Source organism: Scleropages formosus, chromosome 4 (assembly GCF_900964775.1).
Source record: "Scleropages formosus chromosome 4, fSclFor1.1, whole genome shotgun sequence".
In the NCBI taxonomy this organism is placed as follows: domain Eukaryota; kingdom Metazoa; phylum Chordata; class Actinopteri; order Osteoglossiformes; family Osteoglossidae; genus Scleropages; species Scleropages formosus.
In genome coordinates, this window is record NC_041809.1 from 21,580,386 (window position 1) to 21,607,575 (window position 27,190).

The following is a 27,190-nucleotide window of genomic DNA, read 5'->3' on the forward strand; positions in this document are numbered from 1 at the left end:
TCATTCATACAGTATAAACTTTGTCTGCCTCACCTTCAGACTTCAGCAGCATAATTCTGTGAGCCACTACACACCCAAGAAGGCAGAAAAAGGGCAAGCAAAGCACATCAGTGTAGGCCATTGGATGAAAGGGCTAACGCAGAAGCATATTTCTGTATGAAATCCCCAGACATTCTAGCAGGCAGGAACAAAGTGGGGGATTTCCTCTTGAATAACTCAAGTGGAATCGCCCTCATTCTCAGTTACACTGTCAGAGTTACAGCCTGTACAGGGCTTACCTATAATTTAAAACTGGTTGATAACATTAGATGCAAGTATCACTGCTATTTTCACAGGTTAGCCGTGAACTACATCATGCTTGTATTTATTAAATTCTGTACAATGCATCTGATGTGTCTTTTAACAGGTCACAATTTAAATAATCAGGGAAATGGCTTTCCACAAACAGACCTTGAAAAAAAAAGATGACATTAAGAAAATCAATTCAAAAATGCTTTGACGGGAACTATGAGTACAGTGTAACATCAGAAGTAATGTACGGACATGAGTTTTATTGGACTGCTTAGGCTGGAGAATTTAGAATAGACTTTTATTTTTTGGATCATTAGCTCCAGGCTCTAGAAATTGCTAGAAAAGGGGAAAACTGGAAAAAGTGAGGAATAACTAAATAAGCAGATCTAAAAAATAATTTTATCTATATTTTAAAAATGTTATTTAACATTAGTTGTACACGAAGTATAATTAATAGCAGAAGAATCCCTTAACACAGTTTGAGTCAATTTTAAGTAGAATTTCCCATGACCAACAAATTCTGGATGCACTACAGGTCACACAAAATTATCTACATTTCTGCTGTTTCTCTCATTTCCTTATATCTAGAAAAAATACCATTAAATAGTTGTAGTTTTGACAATATTTTAAAAAAATCTTAACCTTGGATGCACACAAAAAAAAAAAAAAAGTACTGTATCCAGTTTAGATGTGTAACAAGTTTGAGAAGGAATAGATATCCACTTTCATCATTCCATTTATGTTGTCTACATCACCTTTATCATTAAAGGTTATAAAAAAAAAAAAAAAAGATTCTGATGTGTTTTGTACTAGGGAATAAAACTGCAAATGCTGTTAAATTTGGGATGTAACTAATTTATAAGACCATGGTTTCTGCATACACTCTGTAAACCATTCTCTCTCAATTGTAAAATATTCAGAAAAAGAGCTATGTAAATTGTAATATATTTATAATTAATCAGACTCAGTGTGTTGATAGGCAGAATGACTGACAGCACATCTACTCAAGATTAAACTAATCCACAAATGTCACTTCTGAAACCAAAGAAATTAATTCCACTCCATTTTGCTTAGAACATAATCTCCAAAACATCTCAAACCTCATTTCTGGCCTGCTGCACTACAGCCTTTTAAATGAATCACAGGACAAGCCTTCAGCAGGGACTGTAGCAGGGTGATGTGTGTCCAGTTTGACATTCTTTATCTTCTTCCTACCTTCCACTAACCCATACAACCAGCTCCAGGCTTTCCATTTCATTCTTGAAAATTCAAATGTCTCTCAGTCCATTCTAAGATATGTATGGTGGAGGCTCCTAAAAGTGCACTCAAAGCTGTACCGAAGAAAGATGCTGTCCCCTGGTCTAGAAAAGTCTTTGAGAGTCAAGAATGTCACATCATTTTGTGTGGTGGCCCAGCGAGAGGACATAAAGCTGGCAGATGGTGTGGGCTGTGGGAGTAACTGTTTCACCCTCTTTTTTTTTTTTTTAAAACTGTTTTTACTTCTAAAGTTGCAGGCTAACCACTGGGGCCCAACTGCAACCGCTCCTGCTTGCGCTCAGTCAGCCATTGTCGGATTTGCTGCTTCAGCTCCTCATTAGACCGAACCTGGTCCATGGTGAGAGGACTGCGGTTGAAGGGGTCCGTCTGATCGCTGTAGAAAACCAGATAAATTGGTTAAGGCGGCAGCCAAGGAACCTTGTTTCAGGGGGGAAAATAACTGACAATTTTATATCAAATAAGTAAAGTAGCCTGATTAATAAGGATTTGAATTTGTAACTTGAAGGCTGTGGGTTCTGGAGCAGTTCTTAAGTAGTAGCCTTGAAAAATTATACCCTTGAGCAACTTAACATGCCCCAGAAAAAAAGTTCACCTAGCTGGATAAAATGATATCTATAGGCCTACAATCTAATATAATCTAATAATGTGGCTGGCTAGTGCACTTTAGTGACAACCTGAGAAGGTGGCGTGCAATAGTGGAACGATCAACGGTGATTCGAGAGGAAGGCAACAACACAGGGTCAAGCATCAGAGTGGACATGATGGGGTCGAGGAACTCATCCGGGGCATCTGAGTAGGTCTCCTCTTCCTGCTGCTGTCTATCTGCAAGTGACTAAGACAAAGAAAACAAACATAATCCAATGCTTTTTAAGAGTGCAGATGATTAATTGCATGGATAAAGGACTATTATCATTGAAAACCTAAAAGAGGATTATCTGGTAGAATTATAGAGGCACTGTTGCACTCATTAATATGCACATCTTTTATGACTTAATAGAGCCTTTCTTGAAATTTCACTGAATAAATAATCAAGTGTTGGGAATAGACTTCAGTTATTGGGCCCCCATGCTACAGAATGATTTACCAGGCAAGGTTAGCGATTCCCTTTCAGCCAAAGTATTCAAATCTTTTTAAAGCTTACTAGTTTTCTTTATTAAACTAGTAATATAGATACTGGTAATGCTGTCCATGCTGATATCTGTTACACTGTGTAGTATTTACATGTAGCTATTCTTTCCTCTGAATGCTCTACGCAAAGGGCCTGAGGGTACCTGAGGTGAACTGCAGCATATTCTGACCTGCAAGTGTTTGCCATGTCTGATCATCTAAAACTACACACCACAGTCTGGCTGACTTGACTGGTTCAGAACCACAAAAATCACAAAACACCATTTTCCCCAACTATGTGCTATTTTGGCCTAGAAGTCTGAGAAGCCAGTTGTCCTTCAAATAAAAAGGCCTTTTTTCTTCTTGAAAGAAAGCTATAAGTTTTGTATCATCTTCTCATCCTTTCCTCCCCATTTGTTTCTAAGAGTGCACCACTTATTATTATTATTAATGCCGATTTTACATGTCTTCCTGTGTTTTGCTATATTAAGTCCTTAGAGGTATTGTTGGGTAGGGTGCTTACGATTTTTTCGACGGTGAGCTGGCGATAGACATTCAGTAGAAACCGTACTTCGAATTTTGAATTTAGATTTTTTTCACCGGGCAAGCAATACACTGCGTGATACTCTCTCGCAATGCCGAGCAGTGGCAGCAATCCACATCTTCCAGTCTGTCACGCGGTTGCTATATAGCTACCCCCCTGTATCTACTTTGGGTTTTGTGCATCCATAATGTCACAGAAATGCCCATCTGTGTCTCCTGCTACTGGTGGGAAGAAGAAGAGGAGGGCAATTACAATTGAGGAGAAACTTGCCCAGCATGAAAGTGGCAAGCCCGTAATGGCCATCGACAGTATGCTAGGCTATGATGTTCGGTAGGTTAGATGTATTAAAAGCAGGTAACCCCATCATAAGTCAGGGACAATCTGTAATGAATTAAATTCAAATGAAATGAGGAGGGAGGGGGGCTTACCTTTATTTTGTCTGCCAGAAGGCTGAAGGACACAATCATGTCTCCAGGCTTGTTGATCTTCTTTAGTACTCTGATGATCTGAGAGAAGAGGGTAGGGGAGTAGGAGCGGCCATCCTTTGGCACAGAGGCACAAAAGTTTTCCTCGTCACTGTAAAGCAGAAGATTTCAGCTCTGAAGTAGGCTCCACTTAACACAAAGTTAGCAAGTGACTAGCAAAATGTATAAGTGACACTCAGAAGTATTTCATTAACCAAAATGTACAATTCATTTTAGTGGAGCTTTTGTTTTCACAATTATTTTGATTTTCAATTCAAGAAATGTAATACTGAATTATTTTATAGTTGCAGTTACAGCAGTCAGTAGGCCTTAACAAGACTAAGCCTTGACATTCTGGCCAAACATGCCCAAAATTCAGCCAGCTGTGCTGTTGTTGACACCGATAAACTGTGCCCACATTTGCATCATCCATCTGTTCCATGTAATCCCAGCCTGTTACATGTATTCTGTAATTTTGCAACTGATACATCGAGCCTCAACATATACAAATGCCTCAAACACTAAGAGAAGTTCCTAGCTGAAGGCAAGCACAGATTTCATACCCAAGGTTGAGGTAGATGGTGCAAATATCAGACACCAGCTGTTGGGGCTTGAAGTCAAACTCGCTGAAATCTTTCACCTTCAGAGCACCCATCTTGGGGCCCACCAGATGCTGAAGGAAATAGTTGAGCATGGAGATGATCCTCTCAGCCAAAAAGGGATGGACAAACAGCCCCTTGATTTCTGAGTTACCAGGAAGAGAAACAATGTAAACTCCATTCAGCCTGTCATTACATTAACTCTATAGTCAACACTCCAGTGCCACACTTCAAATGCATGAGAACACAACAACAAAAACACAAACTTTTCTCAAAGCAGCTGATTACTGAGCTTCTGTAGGGTAGATAGAAATCCTTTTTCTACCCCTACAGCAGCCTCTTACCAGACGTAAGGAACGCCAGAGTGCCAATGGTCTCATTGGACATAATGTTGTGGAAACGAGCCAGTTGACCAAACATCTGGAGGCTGGACTCCTTCTCCCGGCGGGCCTCTGGGGTGAGGCCCTCCCATTCCCCTCGATCCCTCTCCAGTTGTAGCAGCTTGATCTTGCTCAGGTACTGGCCAGAGTCAAAGAGAAGGTACGGGATGGATGGGGACGCAGTGAGGATTTGTTAGCAGCTCTCCAAAATGATACGCAAAATTGTGCCAAAGACATACTTCTGCACTCAAAAGCAGCCTCAGCACACATCACATACACACATCTACTAGGGTTCACTTGCTAACTCTGCAAACTGACATGACAAAGGTTTAATACATTTTGTGGAATTACATGTGACACATACATTATATTAAATGTGATACCCTTGTTAAAACCATTGTGTCTCATGATGAATTTCATTCAAAAACAAAAGTAACCAATTAAGTAGAATTGTCAATAGTCAAAAGGTCAAGGAAAACAGTAAATAAAAGTTAAGGTATTACACTATAAACAGCAACAACACTGCAACTAAAACCACTCAGAGAACATTAGTAAACAAGTTCTATTCCTCATTTTCTGTTTTCACCTGTATAGCCTCATCCAACAGGAAAATGGCATCATTCATCAGCAGATTGAGGAACCTCAGGAAAAGAGGGGGGTTCATGGCCTCAAGGTTTTCCGAGGCATAGTCAGCCAAGTGCTGTAGAATGACACAGCAAAAGGACATTAGCTTTTCAATTTACTTGTTTTGCAATGTGATAGATAATATCAGCGAATATGTTCAGGGCTGGTTCAACGGATGTTTCTGGACAAAAGTTTTACTGACAACAGAGGTTGCCTTTTAAAACATTCCCAGAAAGATCCTTGCCTTTATGCTCTCCCTGTAATTATCCTTCCCCCACATATACTTAAGAATGGGGTACATGGGTCGACGATAGTTGAACTTCTGCTCAAACTGGTGAGGATCACCTGAAAGGACAAAAAGAGGAACTGATGGAAAAGCTGTCAATTTCAAATATGGCAAACAGTTGTAAATATACTCTTTCACATTCTGATTGGCTGGGTTCTGTTAGCAAAGTGTAGTTGCTGAATTATATTCCCCACTGTTCAGTAGTTACCAGTGAACTCGATGTCCACAAAAACAGTGATGAGGGCCTCCGCCAGGTAGGCAGCATGGCAGTATGAGCAGAAGACCCTCTGACGCTGGAACATGATGGGTTGCACCGTGCCGGGCAGAGCTGGCTCTAGGTGGGGCATCACCGCCTCCAACACCTCAGCTAACTTGGCTCGTAAGTGGGGGTTCTTCATCCTGCACAGGAAGACACAAGATGCAGGCATTAAGAACAGCAGCAGATCCAGGGGTAGCTAACTAAATGCAAAGACAGATACACACACTTCCCTTATAGCCTCACACTCACCTCTCCACATTTCCCATGAAAACAGTGATGAAGTTTAAAACCTGCTCAAGACATTCTGGCAAAGATTCCAGAACCTCGTCTGCAAATCGGCGCAAAAAAATGAAGAAGTCTCCTAGGTTCTCAGCGAAAAATTCTGCAGGAAACATAGCAAATACTTTAAAATTAAGATACAGAAGTTAAGAAAACCACTAACACTGGCCAACAACTGTCAGAAACTTGCTCATAACTTATGTGTGAATCAATACTGCATGATGGATAGGTCGGATTACTTTTTTCTACATTTTCCTTAAAGTCACTAATGAATATAAACTGCCCATTTACAATACTTAATCTTATGAATCGCCCTCTTATGTCAGGGCTGGCCAACTCTGGTACTTAAAGACCATAGTGCAACCAGTGTTACAGAAAACAGTATAACAAATGTTACCTTCAGGTCAAAGTGACTTTCTGGCCAAATAATTATTAGCCCAAAAATAAACACAGTAGGTTCTGGTTAACTGGGCAATCGGGTTACCTGGGCAGTAGTTTATCTGGGGAATTTTTAAGAACAAAAACAAATTGAGAAGATAACCAACATCTGCTTTGCTTATTTGGGACATCAAGCTGTTTAATTGGGATAGTGACTGACAGATGGTGCTTGTGATCGCTCCATTTATGTGGTCAGTAATGAACAGGTATGCCAGCCTCCTAATACCAGTCATCCCTGGCTGGCGAAAATAACAGAAGTCCTGAAATCTACAATCACACGTGTGACACAACAGCAAGCAGCAAGAGGAACAGGGATTAGGAAGATAATATCCAAAAAACACTCAATGAATTTCTCCATTATAATTAACTGAAGTACATGTGCTATGCAGGCAGTTGGAAGCATAGCTGTCAGGGCTACTGCCTTTGGACACAAGGTTGCAGGTTTGAATCCCACCTCCAGCTGTAATACCCTTGAGCAAGGTACATACCCTAAATTGCTCCAGTAAAATTACCCAGCTGTGTACGGGTAAATACTTGTAAATAGATTAACATTGCAAGTTGCTTTGGAAAAAAGCACCAGTTAAATAAAACATACATGTGCATTTAATACATATATTAAATTGAAATTTTTTAAAAAAATATTTTTTCCAGAATTTGAATATTTTTGTTGCTCAGTAAAACAATCTTTTGTTTTATACCTTTTTACATGAAACTTTGTATAACTAGGGCAGTTGCTTGATTGGGCCAAAGTATTCTAGTTGTGATTAACCAGAACTCATTGTTTCGCTTCTCCCTTAAGCACCAGGGTTGGCCACTACTGTCGTTTGAAGTACAAGTGAAGCCAGCTGAAAGCTGCTGCAGCGAGTGGTACCTGGTACGAAGCTCAGCAAACTGCTCGGCAGAGGCAGCAGCGGGAAGCTGAGGGGGACATGCTCAGAGCCCTGGTTACCCAAACTGAACTGTACCAGCAGGGCAGCAGTGGAGGCCTGCAGGCTGAGGCAGCACTGAAGCATGGCCGGCTGGGTGGCAGCCGCCTTGGTGGACAGGTATGCAGTCATGAGACGTTCAAACTGCTCACGCAGCTGCTCAGCAGCTGGCCCCACACTGTGCTGTGCCTCCCGCCATGAACTCTGGAGCCGGTGCAAGGACTGATTCATCTTCACCATCTGGTCATGGAGTCTGCAGCACGAGTAGTAAATGTTATGAGAAAAAACTAATGAAAATTGACTTTTAACCTTTTTTGAGAAATGACAATCCAATCCAGAGAGCCATGCGTGGGCACAGGCACAAGAGGAGACAAGCCTTTTTGAAACAGTCTGGTGTCAGGTTAAATTTGCTGCCCACCTAGCTGGCAACATACCCATTTGCCCCATCTGGATGTTGTGAAAGAAGGCAGTACTGGGGAGGTACCTGTGGAAACCTAGGTGCAGGGCAGACTGACAGAGGATGAGGTTTTCTGTAAGAAGGTTATAGGACTGTGCAAATTCCACCTGCTGCTGAGGGGGAGCAGGGATTAGGCATGTCTCCTTGTCCAGTCCTAGGGAGTCAGAGCAGTTATGAGGATCATCTTTAATGAGACAAACACAAACTATGATACACGTTCTCCACAATCTCTCGTATGTTTGATGTAAATAAAGAAGTTTCAGGAAACAAAAGTCCGAGTTCCCAGGGGGAGCCTCTGACCTCTGGCATGTACATTTCGGTTCCGACGCTCCTCCTCACTCAAGTCCTTCAGGGCACAGTAGGTGGGGTTAAAGGTGAGCAGCTTGGGGGACAGTGGGCGGCAGAAGGGCTGGCACAGCCGAAGCAACGCTGCACCCAGGTTGAGGAAGAAGGCATCGGAAGCATATGTCTGCAAAAAGACCTCAGGCATCTGGTTGGCCCAGATCTTGGCACGTCCAGCATTGGCATGTAGGCATCCACCCAGCCAGGTGAGTAGCAGGTGGCGTGTGTCACCACTCTGCTGCAACAAGTTCCTCAGGACCTGGTGTAGCTTGTCATGAAATTGGCCCATGAACTGCCATATGAAGAGGGGGATGATGGAAGAAGAGGTGGGACAGAAAGCATTGCACCATTAAAGGGCCACTTTGGTTTGATACTATCCCATCAATGTACTGATCTCAACAAGGCTGGTTCAGGGTTTAATACATTACCACTTTAAGAACAAATAATCTGAAAAACTACAATTTTTGCTTCTAACATTCATGATCTATAACCAAGAAATTCAACATAATAAGCTGCATATTCATGACAACCACGAGCAGTAGTGAGAGCTTTTCAGCAAACTTCAGGCAAGGAAAGTTAACTACTTATCCCTGCATTTCTGTTTTATTAAATGCAGCATTTAATGAAAGCCTTGTTTTCAGTGCTCTCACCTGGTGTATGTTGGACTCCTGGACCTTCATTTCTTGCGGACTGGAGCGGGAGGGGCTCAGAAAGTAGCCATGGTTCTCCACTACCCCAGGGGTCTTTAGCAGACAGGAGATGTTCAACACAGTGCCCAGGACAGTCTTCTGGTACTGCAGTCCATTGTTGGGCTCTTTTGGCTGAATATGCTCCAAAAGCACCTATGATTTCCAACAGCGCAACAGGTATTTATTGACTAAATCAAATACATTTTCTCAATAGTTTCAATAGCATAGTTGCACTGGAGACAAATGGTGTCTACATATAATGCTGTATAAAGTAAAATCACCATGTGTGACTAATTGCTCTCATTTAAGAGCAGACAGATTACAGGGGGGTGGGGGGCTATGGAATATTAAGAATACAAAGCTGGACAGTTTAAAAATGAACTGCAGTGCCCACCAATAACCTCTGACCTTAGCAATATCCTTCTGGCGACTGAAAAAGATCAAGATATCCAGGTAGGAATACAGAAGAAGCGTGCAGAGGTCCAGGTCTTTCACGCGACCCTGGAAGATGTCCAGGACTGGCACTATGACCTCCCCAAAGGTGCGAACTTCCTGGTCAGCCACAAGAGCGGCAATAACCTCTTCCACAAACTCCAGCACATCATCCAGTTCTGGATGGACAGCAGCACACATTAAGAGCATCACACATAAAGTTTCCCCAGCACTTCTAAAAATCTCAGAGAGAGCCCTTCTTGTACATGTTAGAGATGAAAGCCACATCTGTGTAGCTCCAGTTCAATGTGGGTTATAATGAGGACACTCACGTGCTCCACTGACCCCCTCCAACAACAAGTCAAGGAGCTGCTCATAAACATTCTGGCTGACATAGATCTCTGGGGTGAGCAGCACAGTGCGAGCATTGGACACCGTCAGGTTCTTGCAGCGTACAGCGTATGTGAGAAGCTTCTCTGGCACCTTGGTGATCTGTAAGTCATGAAGTTTTGGGACAGTGTTAGGAACAGATTTCTCCTACTGTTTTCAGTAGAAACCCAGTGAAGGCCATTTTTTTAATAAGTTTCACATTTATGGGCCACTCTCAAGTATCTGAGACATTGGATCATGGTGCTGTATCCAACAGGGGTCCCTAACAGCTCCCTAACTGGGTAAATAATTGAGACACGATTTCAGGATGGCTTATGTTAACATAGTCAGATTCCCCCATAGTGTGAGTGTGTTTCACTGATGCATGGATGAGTAACCACTTGTATGTAGTGTACCTAGTAATGTAGTCAGCTTGGTGAGTAAGGTGTGTGGACTAGTAGCACTACATAGTATGCGTTGTAAGTCGCTTTGGACAAAAGCATCTGCTAAGTGAATAAATGTAAATGTAGTCAGCGTTCAGCTATTTAAGAAGGCTTGCCGCTGTGGAAAAAAGTATTTGTTCCATTTGAATTCTCTGTATTTTTGCAACTTTATGACATTAAATTTGATCAGACCTTTTTGTCATTTCTAGTAGTACATGAATGGAGTCAGAGAAAAAAATTACATCAGTATTGTTTTTGCCACCTATGCTGTGAAGAACATGCTACTTAAAGAATGCTCCAGCTCCTTAGTTGGCCAGTTAGAGGAAAAACACAAAACCTAACTTAGGGCGCAGACCTCCTGACTGAATAAGACCACCCTTACCCTGGGCTCAGAGCTCACCTCTTCCTTGGCTCTCTGAAAGCAGGCATATAGGTATGGCACAGCACACCTCTCCCCAGCATCTCGATCAGCAGACAAGTTAACCGCACTGCTGGAGGTCATGTAAATGAGGTGATTCCCTGGCTCTGGAAGTAGCAACCTGTTGAAAAGAGCCTGAAACAAAGTCCAGAAAACACAGTCAGCCCTGTTTGGAATTTCATAAGCACAGCATTAACAGAGCCTTGCTATAACAAGCAGATAGGAATGAACAAAAGCTGATATAACACTAACATAAAATGTGTTCTACCAGAGAGGTCTCTGCTCAGCATTTGCTGGTTTACATCTCACACAGGTCTACTTGCTTCTCAATCCAACCTGCTCAATGTTATCCATGTCCAGCCAGTCTTGTCCATCAAGATCAGCTGCCATCTCCTCCAAGTAGACACAGCGGGGTGGGATCCCATTACCACCTCTTAGACTTGGGTCACCTACACCCACACACACAAACAAGGGCACATGGTCAGCCAGGTTACAAAGAGAGCTGTGCAGACAGTGACTCCTAGAAAAATTTTGTTAGCAACAGCTGAGCACATCCACAGGCTGTACTCGAGTACCCGACTATGCGATAGCCAAAAAAAAAAAAAAACAAAACAAAAAAGACACTTTCTGAAAATTCGAGCACTAAAACTGTACAGTGAAGAAAGCAGTTAAAAAACCACCATTATGAAAGCTTGATTAGCACTACTGGGGTCTGAACAACAGAGGTTATTACACAATATTGTCACTTCCCTAAATCTGCATACCTCCTGACATTTCATTATGCTAATTTCTGCTCCAGGGGTTTGCCTGTCTTTTATATTGAAAGCAATAGCATCAGAATAAATCACTAGTGTCAGGTACCAGATATGATGGCTGTACTGAGTAAACATTCTCTTGAGTGCTTTCCTGGACCCTGTGCCTGTTGTCAGAGTGCTCTACTCATAATCTCCCAGAGGGGACAGAGGGAGGAGAGTATAAATAAAGGCTTTCAGAAGTGCTGGTGTGTTATATTGATTGGACTGACACAGATGGGGGGTATCATGCCCACAGGAGCTGCACTGTCGTAGTCAGACACTAGCGACCCACTGCTCAGCAACCCAATCAGTTCACTGGCGTGGTGACAGCCTGCCAGGCAGAGTGGGTCCTCGGAGCCCCTCCTGTCTCTGAACAGGATTACATCATCTGCCTGACTGCAGGACAGCTCAGACAGAACCCACCCACTTACATCAGCATGCAGTGTCTGCAAGAATTATCATTACTATTATTATCGTCACTGCACTTTGTGAGAGTATATCCTGTTTTTTACATCAATATGTTTCTAATATTATTACAGATCTACTCAAATTTACTTGTTTGAAGTACTTCAGTATGGAATACAAGAACAGTTTTTCCTCCCAGGACACTGACCAACAACTTCCAGGTAACAACAGCAGTTCCTTAACCACTCACCGAGTCCTTACCTTACCAGAGCACATATTGAGTTATATTCTCTTTTTACTGAGGCCTGCAGCACAGTACAAACCCTGGATAACACATTCTCTGCACCCCAAAGGGACTTATTACAGACCTTTTGGAATGCTGCTACTTAACCACAAGACATTCTGCAGACATGCTCTTAAGAGGCTTAAGTTTGCACAAGCTTACGCTTCCACTTCACAAAGTTATGAAAATAAAACAGCTGATAATTGCCAGAAAGGGTAGTGTTTCCCAGAAGCTTGTAAAAAAGATGACATTCTGCTTGACACTTTACCAGTGGTTAAGACTAAAACACTACCAATAGATGCCCAATGATGCAAGGCATTTTTTAACTTTGTATCTGGTTATGAGAATACACATTTCCACTGAAGTTTATCAGGTTAAGAAAATGACACAAAATTTAATACCAGCACCACTGATGAGACCCAAACTTGTTATTATTACACATCTATCTACCTCCTAGTCAGTTGTGTAATGATTGTAAAACCCAGCTTCTGCTGGAAGAGTGGCCCTCACTGTTATCAAGTGTGATGAGAAAGATCCTCTGGATCATGTGGTTAACATTGAGCTGCTCGCACAGCTCCTGCCGTGAGCGGAAGGAGCTGCTGATCTCCGCGACCGAGTCATCGTAGTCGTCGATGCTGTCCGACACAGAGTCCTCCGACTCTGATTCCACCGAGTCGTCCGCTGAAACACACATACCACCAAACTACTGTCAGACTGTTAGATGGACATCAATTACACACACTGTAAAAGAAAGTCTGGTGAAATAAACACATAAAATCACTAAGGACACAATGGAAATAGATCAGAAGTACCAGACTCTCCTTCTTACATACCATTTAACAGCATTTTTCAAACATACATCCGCATTAAATAGTAACTGGTCAATTTCATGACAAAAAGCATTTCAATAACAAGGGTAGGTTTAGATATACTTTGTGAACATGAAAGTACTTAGTTTTCACACATTATTGGAACTTGTTATACACTTTTTTTTTACTTTGAGAGCAAAACAATGACTTGCGTCATGAAATGCAACAGATCCCACAAGGGATAGCACAAGAGCCTGCATATATTGCTATGAGAACACAGAGCTCAGTAACCTTCCCCTACGCTGCTGCACCTGAGCCCAGGAATTCGATTCACCTGAATGACAACAGTGGAGGAAGAAATCTCCTACAGGATACTCACAGGGAAGCCCCGGGTGCTCCAGCTGTTTCTGGCCGGAAGCAAATTGCTTGGCATCGGCAAGAGAACTGAAGAGGGCCGCAAACGGGTTGCTGGAGATGTTCTGGTTGTTGTTGCCCTGGTCAGTCATCTCACTGGAACCAGCCCTCCATTAACAGGTTACATGTACCAACCTGGATGGAGAGGCAGGCACAGACTACTCAGAATGCGAGCACCTGTTCTCTGTGCAGTCACTGTCTGTCAACATGAGAAAGACAGCCTTGCAGGAAAGGTGCCAATTTTCCTCCGTTTGTGTTGAGACTGATAACATACTACATACTGACCACAGGGTAGACAAGCAAACCAGAAGGGAAAGAAAAAACACACATGTCATTGTTCTCCAGGACAAATTTGTGGGTTATCTGTCCTCCTAGGCGACACAAATGCTGTCATTACCTGCGACACGAAACGTCTGGCGCGCGTGAAACGCAGCGTTTAGCCATGTCTACAAAAGAGACCCGAATGACAAAATGAACAAATTCAAACCACGCACAATCTGCGTGAATCAATTTATAAAAAGGTTCCATCGATCCAAGGTTAAAAAAACCACCAGTCACCACAACAGCAATGGATGATCCCTGCTATACATCTCTCTCCCAACATGACCACCATCATGTCTTGCTATACAACACTTATCCCCAGAACACTGAAAATCGAAAGCAACAAAAAAAAAGCCAGTTTTCTATTGATATTTTCTACAATTACACTGACTTATGACGATGAACACGTGTTTGCCTCCCACTCTTTCTTTGTGCTCCTAATATGTACCGTTTTACTATCAAAACCATAAGTTACATAAATAAAATACAGGTATTTTGGTATAAAATGTTTAGATTGCAATGTTTTAATTGTGATATTTTTGCTCCAAATTTTTTTAGCGCAAAATCATGACATGATGATGATGATGACGACGACGACGACGTTAAGCGTCGGGCCGGCGGGAAAATCAGCTTCGCTCAATTCAAATCATTAACTTAAGACATTTTCAACTACCTTACTTAGGCTTACGAGAAGAAGATTATTATTATTATATCAGTTACATGTCGTTTCGCTGCAATAATAACTTGTATAGCGACGACGCTGATACTGTGTGTACAACAACAACAACAACAACAACTCTCTGACAAGAAGCCATGATGAACTCTGTCCTCAGTCCTGTGCAGCGAGAACTTGTTGGACATGAATTAAGCCGGCACGGGACGGCGGGAAACATGAATGTATCATTAAACATAAGCAGGACGAGTGCCCCCGATCAGGAGGTGTGTAACAAAACACAGTCACAGAGTACTGCGAAAGGGAGTGCGGTGTCGTGTCCCAACGAACACGTTGTTTCTGCGTCGTCGGCCTGTCTGAGGCTGTCACCAGTCGTCGACACAGCAGGGCACTCCCGGAACACACACGCGGGACCTTAGTTTGTGGCACAACTAGCATGACACCACAGTCTGAATTCGTCTCTAAATCTCCTCAGTGACGGCCGCGAAAGAAAACAAACCGCGTCACACTCAAATTTTTTTCCCCTCGAGAACTCAGCTGCTTAGCTGCAGCTGGCTGGCTCGGGGGGGGGGACTGAGTCGGCACCGCCAAAACAAGACGGTCTCCCGTGTCTTACTAACCCGTAACCGTCCAAACAACAGTGACAACGCAATTTATAACACCTAATTAATAGAAAACCGAGTGTCTCAAAACGTTCGTCGCCTTACCTGCTTGTTGTGTTCTCTTTAAACAGGTATATTTCTCCGCTCTTTGCGGCTTCGGTACGTCTACAGTTCCTGAACAGACAGAGCTGCGTCAAACGTCATCAATAGTGGACGGCAAAGGGTCTTTAAAGGGGATGTTTAAAACGTCACAGCGGTGTCTGCCGATAAATTAACGGGTTTGGGAAAAATAAGCAACGCGGCTATGTTTCGCAAAGATGGTGTCGTTCAGCGTTTGAAAGAAGCGGGAGAATTATTGTATGAATATCTAGTTAGTTATATGTGTACTCCCAACACTTTGCCATGCTTGATGCGTGTCATAATACTTCAGTAAAAGTGTGAACCTCACACTATTAAGTTTAAGTATTATTATATTTTAGGTTATTGGAGTGCATTTTTCTGGAAAAAAATGCATGGGGAGAAGACATTTTCAGTTCAATAACAATAACAACAATAAACTTTATTTGTACATCTTTCAGACGGAAGAGCATGTTTTTCAAGAATGAAAAGTTACAAGCAGACATAAAGGAACAAACAACTAAAAAGCAAGAAAATCATGTTGAACAGAAACCCGAACATGATGTTTTCCCCTCAGAACAATAAGGAAATATCTACATTATCTCAAAAGTGTTTAGTAAATTAAGAAATCTGCATCTTCGTTCGTAGAGCACCCAGAGGGACTTCACAGAAGTAGAACGTTGGGTCTGCGTCCCCACAGGAGCCCAGTAGAGTCACCGCAGTTGTGTGACACCCTTTTCTAGAGCAGATGAACCATTGCTGTTGTTGAGAAGGTGTTTTAACTTCATTGCAAAAAAAAAAAAAAATAATGATTCTGTCACAATGAGGAATTGTGTGTAGTTTCTTCCACCTGGAAAACCACAATGAAGTCAGTCAGCCGCTTTATTCTGATCCCTCTCTTTATAAGAGATAAGATACATCATTGTCATTGTATGCAACGCGATGAAATTTTGTGGCAACCCTCAGAAAACAGCAGCAGAAGGAACATGGTTTTTCAAGGTAAAAATTTTATATGACATAGTAGTGTATTACAGGAAGTAGTTTTTATCTTATATGTACTGTATATATGCTTGTTTGTTTTCTGTGTATACTGTCTATTTTTTCAGTGTTCAGTGCGTCGGCTGTGTATGTTACAGCGTATATTCTGGGGACGTTTTCGTGTATTTGTGCTCGTTACCTGAGAGCTCCGAATAACAAGGCCGGGTCTTATAGGTGTGCCGCTCCTTTTCAGCCTCTCGTACCCACACCTCTCCACCACCAGCATCTGAAGGGAACCTCCGCCCTCTTTCACCAACATGACCACATCCTCCAGGTATTCCTCCTCGACGTTCTTCCCATTAACCTCCACCAAGACGTCCCCCTCGAACAGGCCAGCCTTTTCACCAGAACCTCCTGCAGCCACCTGCGTGACGGGTGTTGCAACTTCTGTCATTTTTCAGCTAACACACTTGACAACGAGTAGAAAGGGCAAAGAATTCAAACCTTTTCTCAGCACTTGATGCTGCTTAGCGGTCAAAATGTTAAGGTGAAGCAATCCAGAATAGCCACTGTTACCTCCTCTTGCTTTTGAAAATGTGTCCTGTGAGTCTGTAAGCGTTTACATTTATTCACTTCTTTACATTTATTCACTTAGCAGACGCTTTTCTCCAAAGCGGCTTACAATGAACACTATGCAGTGTTATCAGCCCACACACCTTATTCACCAAGGTGACTTACACTGCTAGACACCACTTACAATGGGTCACTTATCCATACATCAGTGGAACACACTCTCTGTCACTCACACACTATGGGGGAACCTGAAAAAGCATGGCTTTGGACTGTGGGAGGAAACCAGAGCACCCGGAGGAAACCCACACAGACACGGGGAGAACATGCAAACTCCACACAGGCTGAGCGGGGATCAAACCCACATCCTCTCACACCACCCAGGCGCTGTGAGACAGCAGCGTTACTTGCTGTGCCCCCGTAAGCATTATATTAATTCTTTTACTATACTATATGAGTGCCATACTGGTATAGCCATACTGTGGGCATTGAAAGGGACAGTACCTGACCTACGAAGGTCCCTGGCTCATGTGGAATACAGCCTAGGTGGAAGCCAAATCCATTCGGGCCTCTCTCCAGTACACAGAGTCTCGGACAGGGAAAGCTGGCCTGAAACTGCTGAGGGAGTTCTGTAGGAAGGGCTGTCACTTCAGCTTGTTCCATCTGTTTCCTGTATTTTTCAGAACGGTTGCCATGGCTAAAAAGCAGAGGAGACAGTCCCAGCTGTAAAACAAAAATATTAATTGGAATGTTATCGCTTGTATTTAGTACATTATTATTACATGTTATTCAGCGATCTTTTTGTTATTTACAACAGGGAATAGATAATAAGCAATGACTATATTTTAGAATTCAATAAACACATTTAAATATTAAAGCAGCTATGCGGAACTTTCCAAAATAAACTCTAATGTCTAAGCTATGCTTCCGCAGAACATTTGCAGTATATAATATCAAAGCAGATTTTTTTCTCCTGAGAATTTTCCTCTTAATACTTCAAGAGACAATAAGAGTTTGACCATGTTTTGAATATAGCAGTGATGCCTGGCTGGCTGTGGATTGTTTGTCTTTGACTCACTTTTAAGTAGAAGTCCCTGCCCTGAGCATGGATGATGGTGAGGGTGACCCGCTGACCGCTGTGACGCACACGGTAAACAATGTCTTCATGTTCCAGGGTCTCCACAGCTTCACCGTTTACCGCCAGAAGCATATCCCCTTCCTGCATTCCAGCCTCCTCCGCAGGGCTGCCCACATCAATATCACGCAGCAGGTGGGCTGGCACACACAGACACACGCAATGACACAGACACATGCACTTAAGATATGTGAGCTGAGTGACACTGGCTTCATTATTAGCTTGAAAAGAATAATACTTATTGCTGAAATGGAGAATTAATTCAACTGAGCACAGCAGAACAATAAATAGAATTAAAATCACATTGATTAGGGATGTATGTATGTATAAGCACAAGTTTTCTTTGTATGTGTATACGAGTGACGTGAATATACATTCAATGGCCACTTTATTAGGTACACCATTTTGTTAACACGGACAGCCTGATCCACCAAGAAGCAAATCATGTGACTGCAACTCAGTATACAGTTGTTATGCATACAGCTGGGTGTATTTCATTCTGAGCAATACTGCTTGTCACACCCCCACCAGTGCCTTCGTACCAGCTGCAGAGCCAGTCCTCATCAATGTTTCATCCCTTAAATCCTGAAACATCTCCAGGTGGTAACGTGGTGTCTCCCTGCCACACCTTGTAGCTGACCTTAGGATCCATCACTTCCCGGTGTTGTCCTTTCTCTCTGACCACAGAAGCTCTTCTTTTCGGCCTCCTCGGCCAGCTTCTTCAGTACTTTCCTGAGCTTCGCTCCTGTCATTCTGTTTTGCTTCACTAAACGCTAAGTAGATGTCCCCACTGTGCCTTGACATCCCACCTCCACCAGACTGATGATTTCCCTCCATCCTCCTTCCCTGCATTTGGCCACAAGCACTGAGTGTTTCTGTGTCTTCCTCTGGTGGGCTGTCTATAAGCATCCCATAGGATGGTCAGCTCAATCATTTTGAGTGTTCTGACTGTCGTAGACCATACCACAACATTTGAAACAAGAAGGGATGTAATAATTTTGGTGGGAAACCAGAACTGCTGATCAAGGTCTACTCTGATGGACCAGTTGTCTTCAGTAGAAAAGATTGTTCCATTCTTCCTCCATGCGATGCCATGTGGTACTTCTCCTTGCTTGGCAAAGTGTATCATGCATTTTTGCGGGAGAGGGTGACCTTTGCTTGCTTCCTGTCTGCTCATCTCCAGCACATTTGCCAGCCTCTACAGGACTTTATCATGCTGTCACCTATGCTGACCTTGGGACACTGCAGTCCAGCATTTAGACAGGATCTGTTGGAGGTTTGCATTTGGGGCATCACAGAGGGGGAACTTCTCTTTGGAGCTGTACCACCAGTGCATGTTGCTGGAGCTAGGGAGGGTGTTGTAGGAAGCCCTGATAAGTAAGCTTAGTCTTGCCTGTAGTTGTGTATTCGCCACATGTCAGACCAGCTTATGACATTTTTGATCATATATTCTCAAGTTGTCTAGGAGCCTTGCTGCTGTTGTCTGTCTGTCATGATTTTACACTCCTCCTTCTCCATCCTGACAACTTCTGAGGCAACCATCTCTTTCCTCTCTTTTTTGGAAGCTGAAGACCATAGCTTAGATGCTCCCAGTTAAGGCCAGTTCTTCCTGTTTGGGTCCACTCAGCTATTTCCTTGCATCTCAGCCTGGTTTACTGCTTTCCCTGCTTCCCACTAGTAAACCATTTGGACTTGGACATTACAGACTGCAATTCAGTATGTATACATTAAACATGCAGACAGGTTTAAGCATTTCATTTTCTGTTTGACTAAGGATTAGATGTTGTAAGATGCATGATCTCAGCAATTTTGAATATAGTATGGTGTTAAGATGAGGTGGTCCCAGCATCTCAGAAGTAGCCACACTCCTTGGATTTTTGCACATTACAGTGACTACTGTTTACAAAAAATGGTACAATAAACAAAAGTGTCCACTCAGTAGCAGTATTGTGGGCAAAAACACCTTCTTAATGAGAAAGACTAGAGAAGAGAAGAATGGCCAGACTCATTAAAGCTAACAAGAAGGCCATCAATGGAAAAATAACATCTCAGTACAACAGTGGTGTACAGAAAAGAATGTCTGAACTCACAATCTGTTGAACCTTGAAGTGGATGGCCTACAGCTGCAGAACACCATGCTGAGTTCCACTCCTGTCAGCTAAGAACAAGAAGATGAGGCTACAGTGGGCACACGATCACCAAGATGGGATGAATGAGAAGTGGAAAGATGTCACCTGGTCTGATGGATATCAGCTCTTACTGTAACATGCTGGTGGCACGGTCAGATATTTGCATCAATAGCATGAATTAATGCATCCATCTTGCCTTGTATCAAATGTGCAGGTTGGTGGTACTGTATAATGGTAGGGGCAATGGATTCCTGGCACACATTAGACCCGTTGATGTGAGCAGAGTATCGTTTGAAGGCCACAGCATACCTAAGCAGTGTACTTATGCACCCTTTTCTTTTCCACAGTATATCCTGTTTCAAATGGATACTTATAGCAAAATAATGCACCATACCACGAAACGTGCCTTATCTCAAGGTGGTTTCAGAAACGTGAAACTGAATTGTGTGTACTGCAGCGGCCTGCACAATCCTCTGATATCAACCCAATTAAATACCTTTTGAATGATTTGGAACTGGAGGTGTCGTAGCATGAATGTGAACTCAAAAAATCTACATGAATTGCTTGATGCTATTGAGTGAGCATGAACCAAAATTCATGAGGAATATTTCCAGCACATTGGTGAAATCCACACCTTGAAAAATTCAGGCTGTTTTGGAGGCAAAAGGTGAGTTATTTTGGTAAAAAGTAGGTGCACCTAATAAAATGGCCAGTTAGCATATGTGGTGTCTGTGCGTATGTGTATGTCTATATGTGCACATACATTCCTCACCGGTGTGCACTGAACGGATCCTCTCCTGCCTCAGCAAGAAGCCGTAGCCATTGGGCCCCTGTACCAGGTCCAAGTCTGTGGGCTGATGGGGCAAGTTGTGGGTGGTGGCCATAGCAGGCAGTATGGGTAGCTGGCGACGGATGTAACTGCACTCACTCTCATGGTCAATAACCAGAACTGTCACATGGTTCACGCACTTCTTTACCTGAGAAGAACGCAGCCAGCAAGAGGTGAGCATAATGGAAACAAAAGTGGAAAGGTAAAGATGGGACAGGGTGGCGCTACTTGCATTTCTAGCCCTACCATCCTGTTGAGAGCCCAGTAGGTGAGTGCTGATGCCCAGGTGCCGTTGATCCATACCAGCCGGTCTCCCCTGCACACGCCAGCCCACTCTGCAGGGCCACCACTCACTGTGTTCACCCAGTATCGACCCTTTTCTCCTGCAGGAAGGGTCATATGAAGCACTCCTTTGCAATCCCCACCCCCAGTTCCTTGACTTTACACCATTCATTATGTTAATAACACTAAAACAGGTGCAGTATTAACCTAGCCCATCATGGCACCGTACGACTCATCAATCAATCGTAGCTGGATGTGGATGCTTTACTCTGAAATAGATGGCGACCAAGCTGTTCTCCAACTAGTATTTCAATATCTTCAACCGCTTACCTTCCACGGGAGTGATGCTGAAGCCCAGGCCAGCTTCGGGGTCTTTGGGGATGTAGCAAAGCCGTGGACGGGTGTAGCCTTCTCCATGGTGAGCCCTGGCCAGCTCACGAAGGTCATAGCCCTCTGACATAGCCCACTGGTAGTCCTTACTGCTCAGAACCAGGAGACACAGCTGAGTCCCACACACCTGTATCTTCTGGGCTACCTGGTTTTACTCAAAGGAAAGGCAGAAAAAAGAGGATTGGTTTCAATACAGGCAGCAGTAGAGAGACTGATACTGCTGCAAGCTACAGAACAAAGCCAAGCTGAGAGAAGTGGATGCACAATGCAGGAGTGATCTGTCAGTAGTGGAAAGGTCCCTGCATGCCACAGTAGATCTGGGTACATATGTAATTCCAAAGGTAGGGTATGTAAAATCAAGAAGAGCTGATATATCCCTGAGTGTGGCAGGAAGCATGAATTGTTTCAGAAAGTGTACAGCTGCAAAAAATATTTTCATTTTTAAACTTTATGACTAATTAGATTGTACTGTCATATGCACCGTCTCATTCCCTCACCCTGAGGTGTCCAACGTCCCCCACAAACTCTTCGTTGACCTCTAGCAGCCGGTCCCCATCCCTTAGGCCACTGCGTTGCGCTACACTCCAAGGCTCCACCTGGCGGACCACATGGTCCCGGCTGTCCTTCTCTTTGCACAGCTGGAAGCCGAAGCTCTCACGCTCACCACGTCTCAGTACACACAAGCGTGGGGTGGGCCCCAGAGCTGATTCTGTAGAGGTGCAGGGTTTGTAGTCAGATGCAGAGGAACAAACTGGCTTTACTCTCTCTGTAACAATCTTCTAGGTTCAATCAGGTGCAAAAATACCTAGAGTTTAGTTCTCCTAAGTTATACTTGCAGCATGAGGGCTGGATTTGGATTGGTCTGAATAAGTCCTTAAACCAGTGCCTTGCGGCGGACTGGTGTCCCGTCCTGGGTGTGTCCCCTCCCCCTCCAGCCTTACGCCCTGAGTTGCCAGGTTAGGCTCTGGCTCCCAGCGACCATGTATGGGACAAGCGGTTCAGACAATGTGTGTGTGTGTGTGTGTGTGTGTGTGTGTGTAAGTCCTTAAACCATGAGACCCCCTGGTTTGCCACAATGCTCTTTGCTCTCAAATTAAATCTGGACCCTGGTAAGGTTAGATAGGATGGACCATAAAAGGAACATGAAATGCTACTGTTTGAAATGTTCACATACAATTTTGCAAAAAGAGAGAAAGGAATGAAAGAAAGCAAGATCTAAGGCTCCTACAGCTCAGTAAGAGCTGCTCTCCATGCTGCATAGCTTACAAATCTACCTGTATCATCTGAGATCACCAGGGCAGGATTGTCAATCCCTTCCTTGGGGTTGAACGTGAACTTCCTGAAGATATAAAAGTTATTTTATTAAGAGTCATCACAATGTACCAAAACTGAGTGCTGTTTTTTGTAATTATAGCAAATTTGTCACACACTGTTTACGGCTAAAAAATCCCGGCTCTAACAGGTAACATCATCATTGGCATTTACTTCCTGAATCATGGATGATTCACAGTGAATTTAATTTATGAGAAATGAGCGCTTATCAGGGCACATGAAGCCTTATCGACACAGAGGTAGCAAATGGTTAGATTTCACTGTAGGAGACATAATTTTTTATATATTTGCTTGTCAGCAATTTCATAATGATAGGTTATGGTTTAGGTTTTTTGTTATTTTACAGCTCAGTGATCATACATGCTATGTACAGTGCTGGTTTGAATGTTAAAATTTGTCACTATTGTGAAACAACAGAAAAAGTACAGGGAATTATTCTTAGTGACTTACTGTAACTCCATTGCATCACGCAGGCCTGAAATAAGAATACTGTAAATTACTCCAGAGTTTAAGATTATGAATCAATTTATTTTGCTCCAGTATTGATCTCAAGCCAGTTAATACTGGATTTTCAACTCCATCCATCCATCCATCCATCTTCCTCCGCTTATCCGGGACCAGGTCGCGGGGACAGCAGTAGTCTAAGCAGAGCCCCCCAGACTTCCCTCACCCCGCAAACCTCCTCCAGCTCCTCTGGGGGAACCCCAAGGCATTCCCAGGCCAGTTGGGAGACGTAGTCTCTCCAACGTGTCCTGGGTCTGCCCCAAGGCCTCCTCCCAGTGGGACATGCCCGGAACACCTCCCCAGGGAGGCGTCCAGGAGGCATCCGGAACAGATGCCCGAGCCACCTCAACTGGCTCCTCTCGATGCGGAGGAGCAGCGGCTCTACTCCGAGCTCCTCCCGGGTGACTGAGCTCCTCACCCTTCCCTAAGGGTGCGCCCAGCCACTCTGCGAAGGAAACTCATTTTTGCCGCTTGTATCCGCGATCTCATTCTTTCGGTCATGATCCAGAGTTCATGACCATAGGTGAGGGTAAGAACGTAGATCGACCGGTAAATTGAGAGCTTCGCCTTACGACTCAGCTCCCTCTTCACCACAACAGACCGGTACAATGACCGCATTACTGCGGACGCCACACCGATCCGTCTGTCAACCTGCCGCTCCATTTTTCCTTCACTCGTGAACAAGACCCCGAGATACTTAAACTCCTCCACTTGAGGGAGGAGCTCCCCCCTAACCCGGAGGGAGCAACTCAAGTCCACAATACCGGGGGTATTTCAGAAATACTAGAATGTCATGAAACTCAAGATATTTTAAAATTTGTTAACCTGACTGTGAAAAATTTTTTCTAATCCTAAAAAACACTCACTCACTCACTCACTCACATTAACTGCAGCAGTCCAGAGCCTATCCAGGAATCATTGGGCCTAGGTTTGGAGAGGTGCATACTGCATGTGCATTTAAGAGGAGCGGTAAAAATACTTCAAGGTGAAGAATGACATGTAACTTTTTTATTAATACAATAAATTATGATATTATTTTATTTAGCTTTAGCGTTAAGCTCTCTACCTCAATGAGTCTGTATATTATATAGTACAATATTGCATCCCTGGCTGAGGTGCGAACCCTGTGAGGTGAGGCCCAGCAGAAGTCGCCCTGCTGATCCCTCTCTCGTAGGGCCTGCCTATGAGGCCAACAAACATTAAGACACAGACGAAGTTGCTTTCACAACACTGACATCATAGACCTCGAGCTACTCCAGCTGCTTTGAGATGCTGATCGTGACCTTTGGAACATCTACCCAGAATAAACCCTGGGACCAGCTATGCAGCACATACACATCAATCCATACTCTTTGCTTTCCAGTTAAATTGAAATTTCTCTTTGCCGCTGAAGCTTGTATGAGTTGTGACATTCTGGTTAATCAGTGGTTTAAGGAAAATAGAAAGTGCTGAGCACAGCCACCCATTTACACCTGAGTGAGTGCTGACAGAACGCCATTCCTTTCTACTGATTACAAAACGCAGAACAGTTGAGAAGTAACAGTGATAAGTGCTTGAGGAATGTGGAGGAATATGGTTGCAGGCAGAGGTATGGAAAAAGAGAGGGACATGAGAGACAAGAAGGCAGAGTTCTGTTACCTGTGGTCCGTGTGGCAGTGTGCCTCCAGGGACAGCTGGATGGCAGGAAGGGAAGTCAGGAGATGGCTCCGAAGTTTGTCCCACTTCTTCCCTATTCTCATATACTTAATAGCAGAGCCGAGACTCCGCCTGTGTAAGGTGGCCACAATGAGCTTAATGTTTAACCGGAGCCGCTGGACTCTTTGTCCCAGTCAGTCGAGCCCTTATAAAACTTTACTGCTGCACATAATTGTGTTGCACTGTGAGATAGCTATAAAACTGCCTGGGGCACTGGCCATGTTGGTCGGAACCGATCTAAGAGGCAATCAACAACCTTACAATGTATGTATTGCTGTCTTGGGGAGTAAAAATAGGGTGGTATGAGGTTTGCAATGGGTAAAATGAAACAAGTAGTCATCATTTCACAATAACTGGGAATGAAAAAATTAAGTACAAAGATGCCATTAATACTGTGTATACTATAAAAAGTTAGAATAGAGCATGAAAACAACTCCAAGTGTAAATCAAAGATTGCAGATTACAGGGTTTCTCAGAAGTGATCAACTGCCATTATCCAAGTCCATTGCAAAAAAGAGTTAATTTGGCTTTTCGAGAGCTGCCAAAAAATGTCGAAGTTGCAGGTATTTTATAGAATTCTGTAGTGTTGGTGATTATATCTTGAGAGGGTGAATCTCACCATTTATTGATCTGCTAATAATGATTTATCAATCGCCGCTGTTCTAACTCCAGCAGTAGAGATTAATAAAATACTTCATTAAACAGACATGGAATTGATTACTAGAGCATGCTGAGAAGTTTTTATATACACATGGTTCAGTATGCTTCTGCTGTGTTCTCCAATTAGAACATGTTGAACTCCCTGCAAGTGCTGCAGTAACATTCTTCTGCTAACCTCTCGAACCACACACACACACACACACACACACACACACACAGTCTGAACCGCTTTTCCCATACGGGGTCGTGGGGAGCCGGAGCCTAACCTGGCAACACAGGGCGTAAGGCTGGAGGGGGAGGGGACACACCCAGGATGGGATGCCAGTCCATCGCAGGGCACCTCAAGTGGGACTCGAACCCCAGACCCACTGGAGAGCAAGATTCGGTCCAACCCACTGTCCCACCGTGCACCCCTCTTGAACCACATTACATGTAAATATAAACAGGATGATGATTCTTAAATATGTCATTTCAGTCAGTTGATTAAATTTATGGGAAGATTCACTGAGTTGGAGGTTTTTTAAGCTATTCTGACTTATTCAGCGTAAAATTAGAAATAGGTAACATACTGGTTCTTCAAGAAAATAGATGGACTGATGGAATTGATGTCAAAAATATATGGGGCAGGTGTAAAAGGCTTTAGGGCTATTGCCTTTCAGTCTGAAGGTCCTTGGTTTGAATCTGGCTGGTGCCATAGAACTGTTGATTGTGTTTATAGTAACAAGAATAACCTACTTATAAATAAGAAAATGATTGTGAAATTGTTTATATAATATTGTCAACTCAGTGACTTTTGTATATCCATAAAACTGGCTTATTGAGTTAACGTGATCGTTGATCTGCTGCTAAAGGATTATAGAGTACTACCTTCTGTAGCTACCCTGCAATTATAAATAATTTCAGTTGACAGCTAACAGGGAAAAACAAAAAATACAAGAACATAAACCAGAAAAAAAGAACTTATATGCAACGTTTGACCATAACAACTGTAAAATCTATCTATTATTATATTTAGCTGACACTGTTCTCCAAAGCAACTTACAATTATTTACCCATTTATACAACTGGGTAATTTTACTGGAGCAATTGTAGGGTACCTTGCTCAAGGGTACTATAGCCAGAGGTGAGGCTTGAACCTGTAACCTTTGGGTCCAAAGACAGTAGCTCCAACTACTACCGACTGTCCCATTACTGGCAATTTAATTTCTACACTCTCTCCATAGCAAAAAATACATACACATTGATACCACTTGTCCAGAGCGGGGTTGTGGCAAGCCGGAGCCAAACCCGGCAACACAGGGCACAAGGCTGGAGCAGGAGGGGAGACTCGAACCCCAGACCTACCAGAGACAGGCTAAACCTGCTGTGCCACCGCAACGCATACAAAATATACAAATATACAAATGTCTTTACACTGAGTGACATGAAACTGCTGCACATTCAATTTACTTTCTATGAGTAGCAAGTTATGATTATAATTACTGTCTATGAATATCGAAGTATATGATTGTCAGAGGTTAACTGTTTCAAAGCACAGGTGGTCTTAATCTCTGCACTTCCGATTCTAAAGATAAAAGAATTTTTACAAGGCAAGATACTTAGAAAACATGTTAGTACTTTTTACTTTAAATTGAATTTAAATT

At 43.2% G+C, this 27,190-nt stretch overlaps 2 protein-coding genes across 2 annotated transcripts; both read right to left on the minus strand.

Annotated features, from left to right (window-relative positions):
- ube4a (ubiquitination factor E4A (UFD2 homolog, yeast)) lies at positions 1–15,123 on the minus strand. The gene is made up of 20 exons (XM_018755551.2): positions 15,032–15,123; positions 13,296–13,465; positions 12,618–12,788; positions 10,962–11,074; positions 10,608–10,760; positions 9,728–9,887; positions 9,372–9,574; positions 8,925–9,116; positions 8,233–8,566; positions 7,960–8,086; positions 7,421–7,728; positions 6,082–6,214; positions 5,782–5,972; positions 5,532–5,632; positions 5,250–5,363; positions 4,628–4,802; positions 4,248–4,428; positions 3,649–3,796; positions 2,244–2,401; positions 1–1,942 (listed from the first exon to the last, which is right to left on the minus strand). The coding sequence occupies exons 2-20, from the start codon at positions 13,420–13,422 to the stop codon at positions 1,807–1,809; spliced, it is 3,225 nt and encodes a 1,074-aa protein (XP_018611067.1). The 5' UTR covers positions 13,423–13,465; positions 15,032–15,123; the 3' UTR covers positions 1–1,806.
- Positions 15,092–26,352, minus strand: LOC108936058 (Na(+)/H(+) exchange regulatory cofactor NHE-RF3-like). Its single transcript, XM_029250863.1, has 10 exons — positions 26,339–26,352; positions 22,631–22,695; positions 21,854–22,065; positions 21,297–21,501; positions 20,931–21,067; positions 20,628–20,832; positions 17,670–17,866; positions 17,096–17,314; positions 16,221–16,445; positions 15,092–15,100 (listed from the first exon to the last, which is right to left on the minus strand). Exons 1-10 carry the CDS (start codon positions 26,350–26,352, stop codon positions 15,092–15,094), a joined length of 1,488 nt encoding a protein of 495 aa, XP_029106696.1.
- Positions 26,353–27,190: the final 838 nt, after the last annotated feature.

Excerpts from the sequence above, each read along its gene's own strand:
- LOC108936058 (XM_029250863.1), bottom strand. Across the intron at positions 21,068-21,296 it reads CAGCATCACTCCCGTGGAAG|GAGAAAAGGGTCGATACTGG; the intron begins GTAAGCGGTTGA and ends CCCTTCCTGCAG. Across the intron at positions 17,315-17,669 it reads GCAGGGACTTCTACTTAAAA|CTGGGACTGTCTCCTCTGCT; the intron begins GTGAGTCAAAGA and ends TTTGTTTTACAG.
- ube4a (XM_018755551.2), bottom strand. The coding sequence starts at position 13,422 with ATGACTGACCAGGGCAACAACAACCAGAACATCTCCAGCAACCCGTTT. Across the intron at positions 5,364-5,531 it reads ATTACAGGGAGAGCATAAAG|CACTTGGCTGACTATGCCTC; the intron begins GCAAGGATCTTT and ends GTCATTCTACAG. Across the intron at positions 4,803-5,249 it reads TGTTGGATGAGGCTATACAG|TACCTGAGCAAGATCAAGCT; the intron begins GTGAAAACAGAA and ends GACTCTGGCCAG.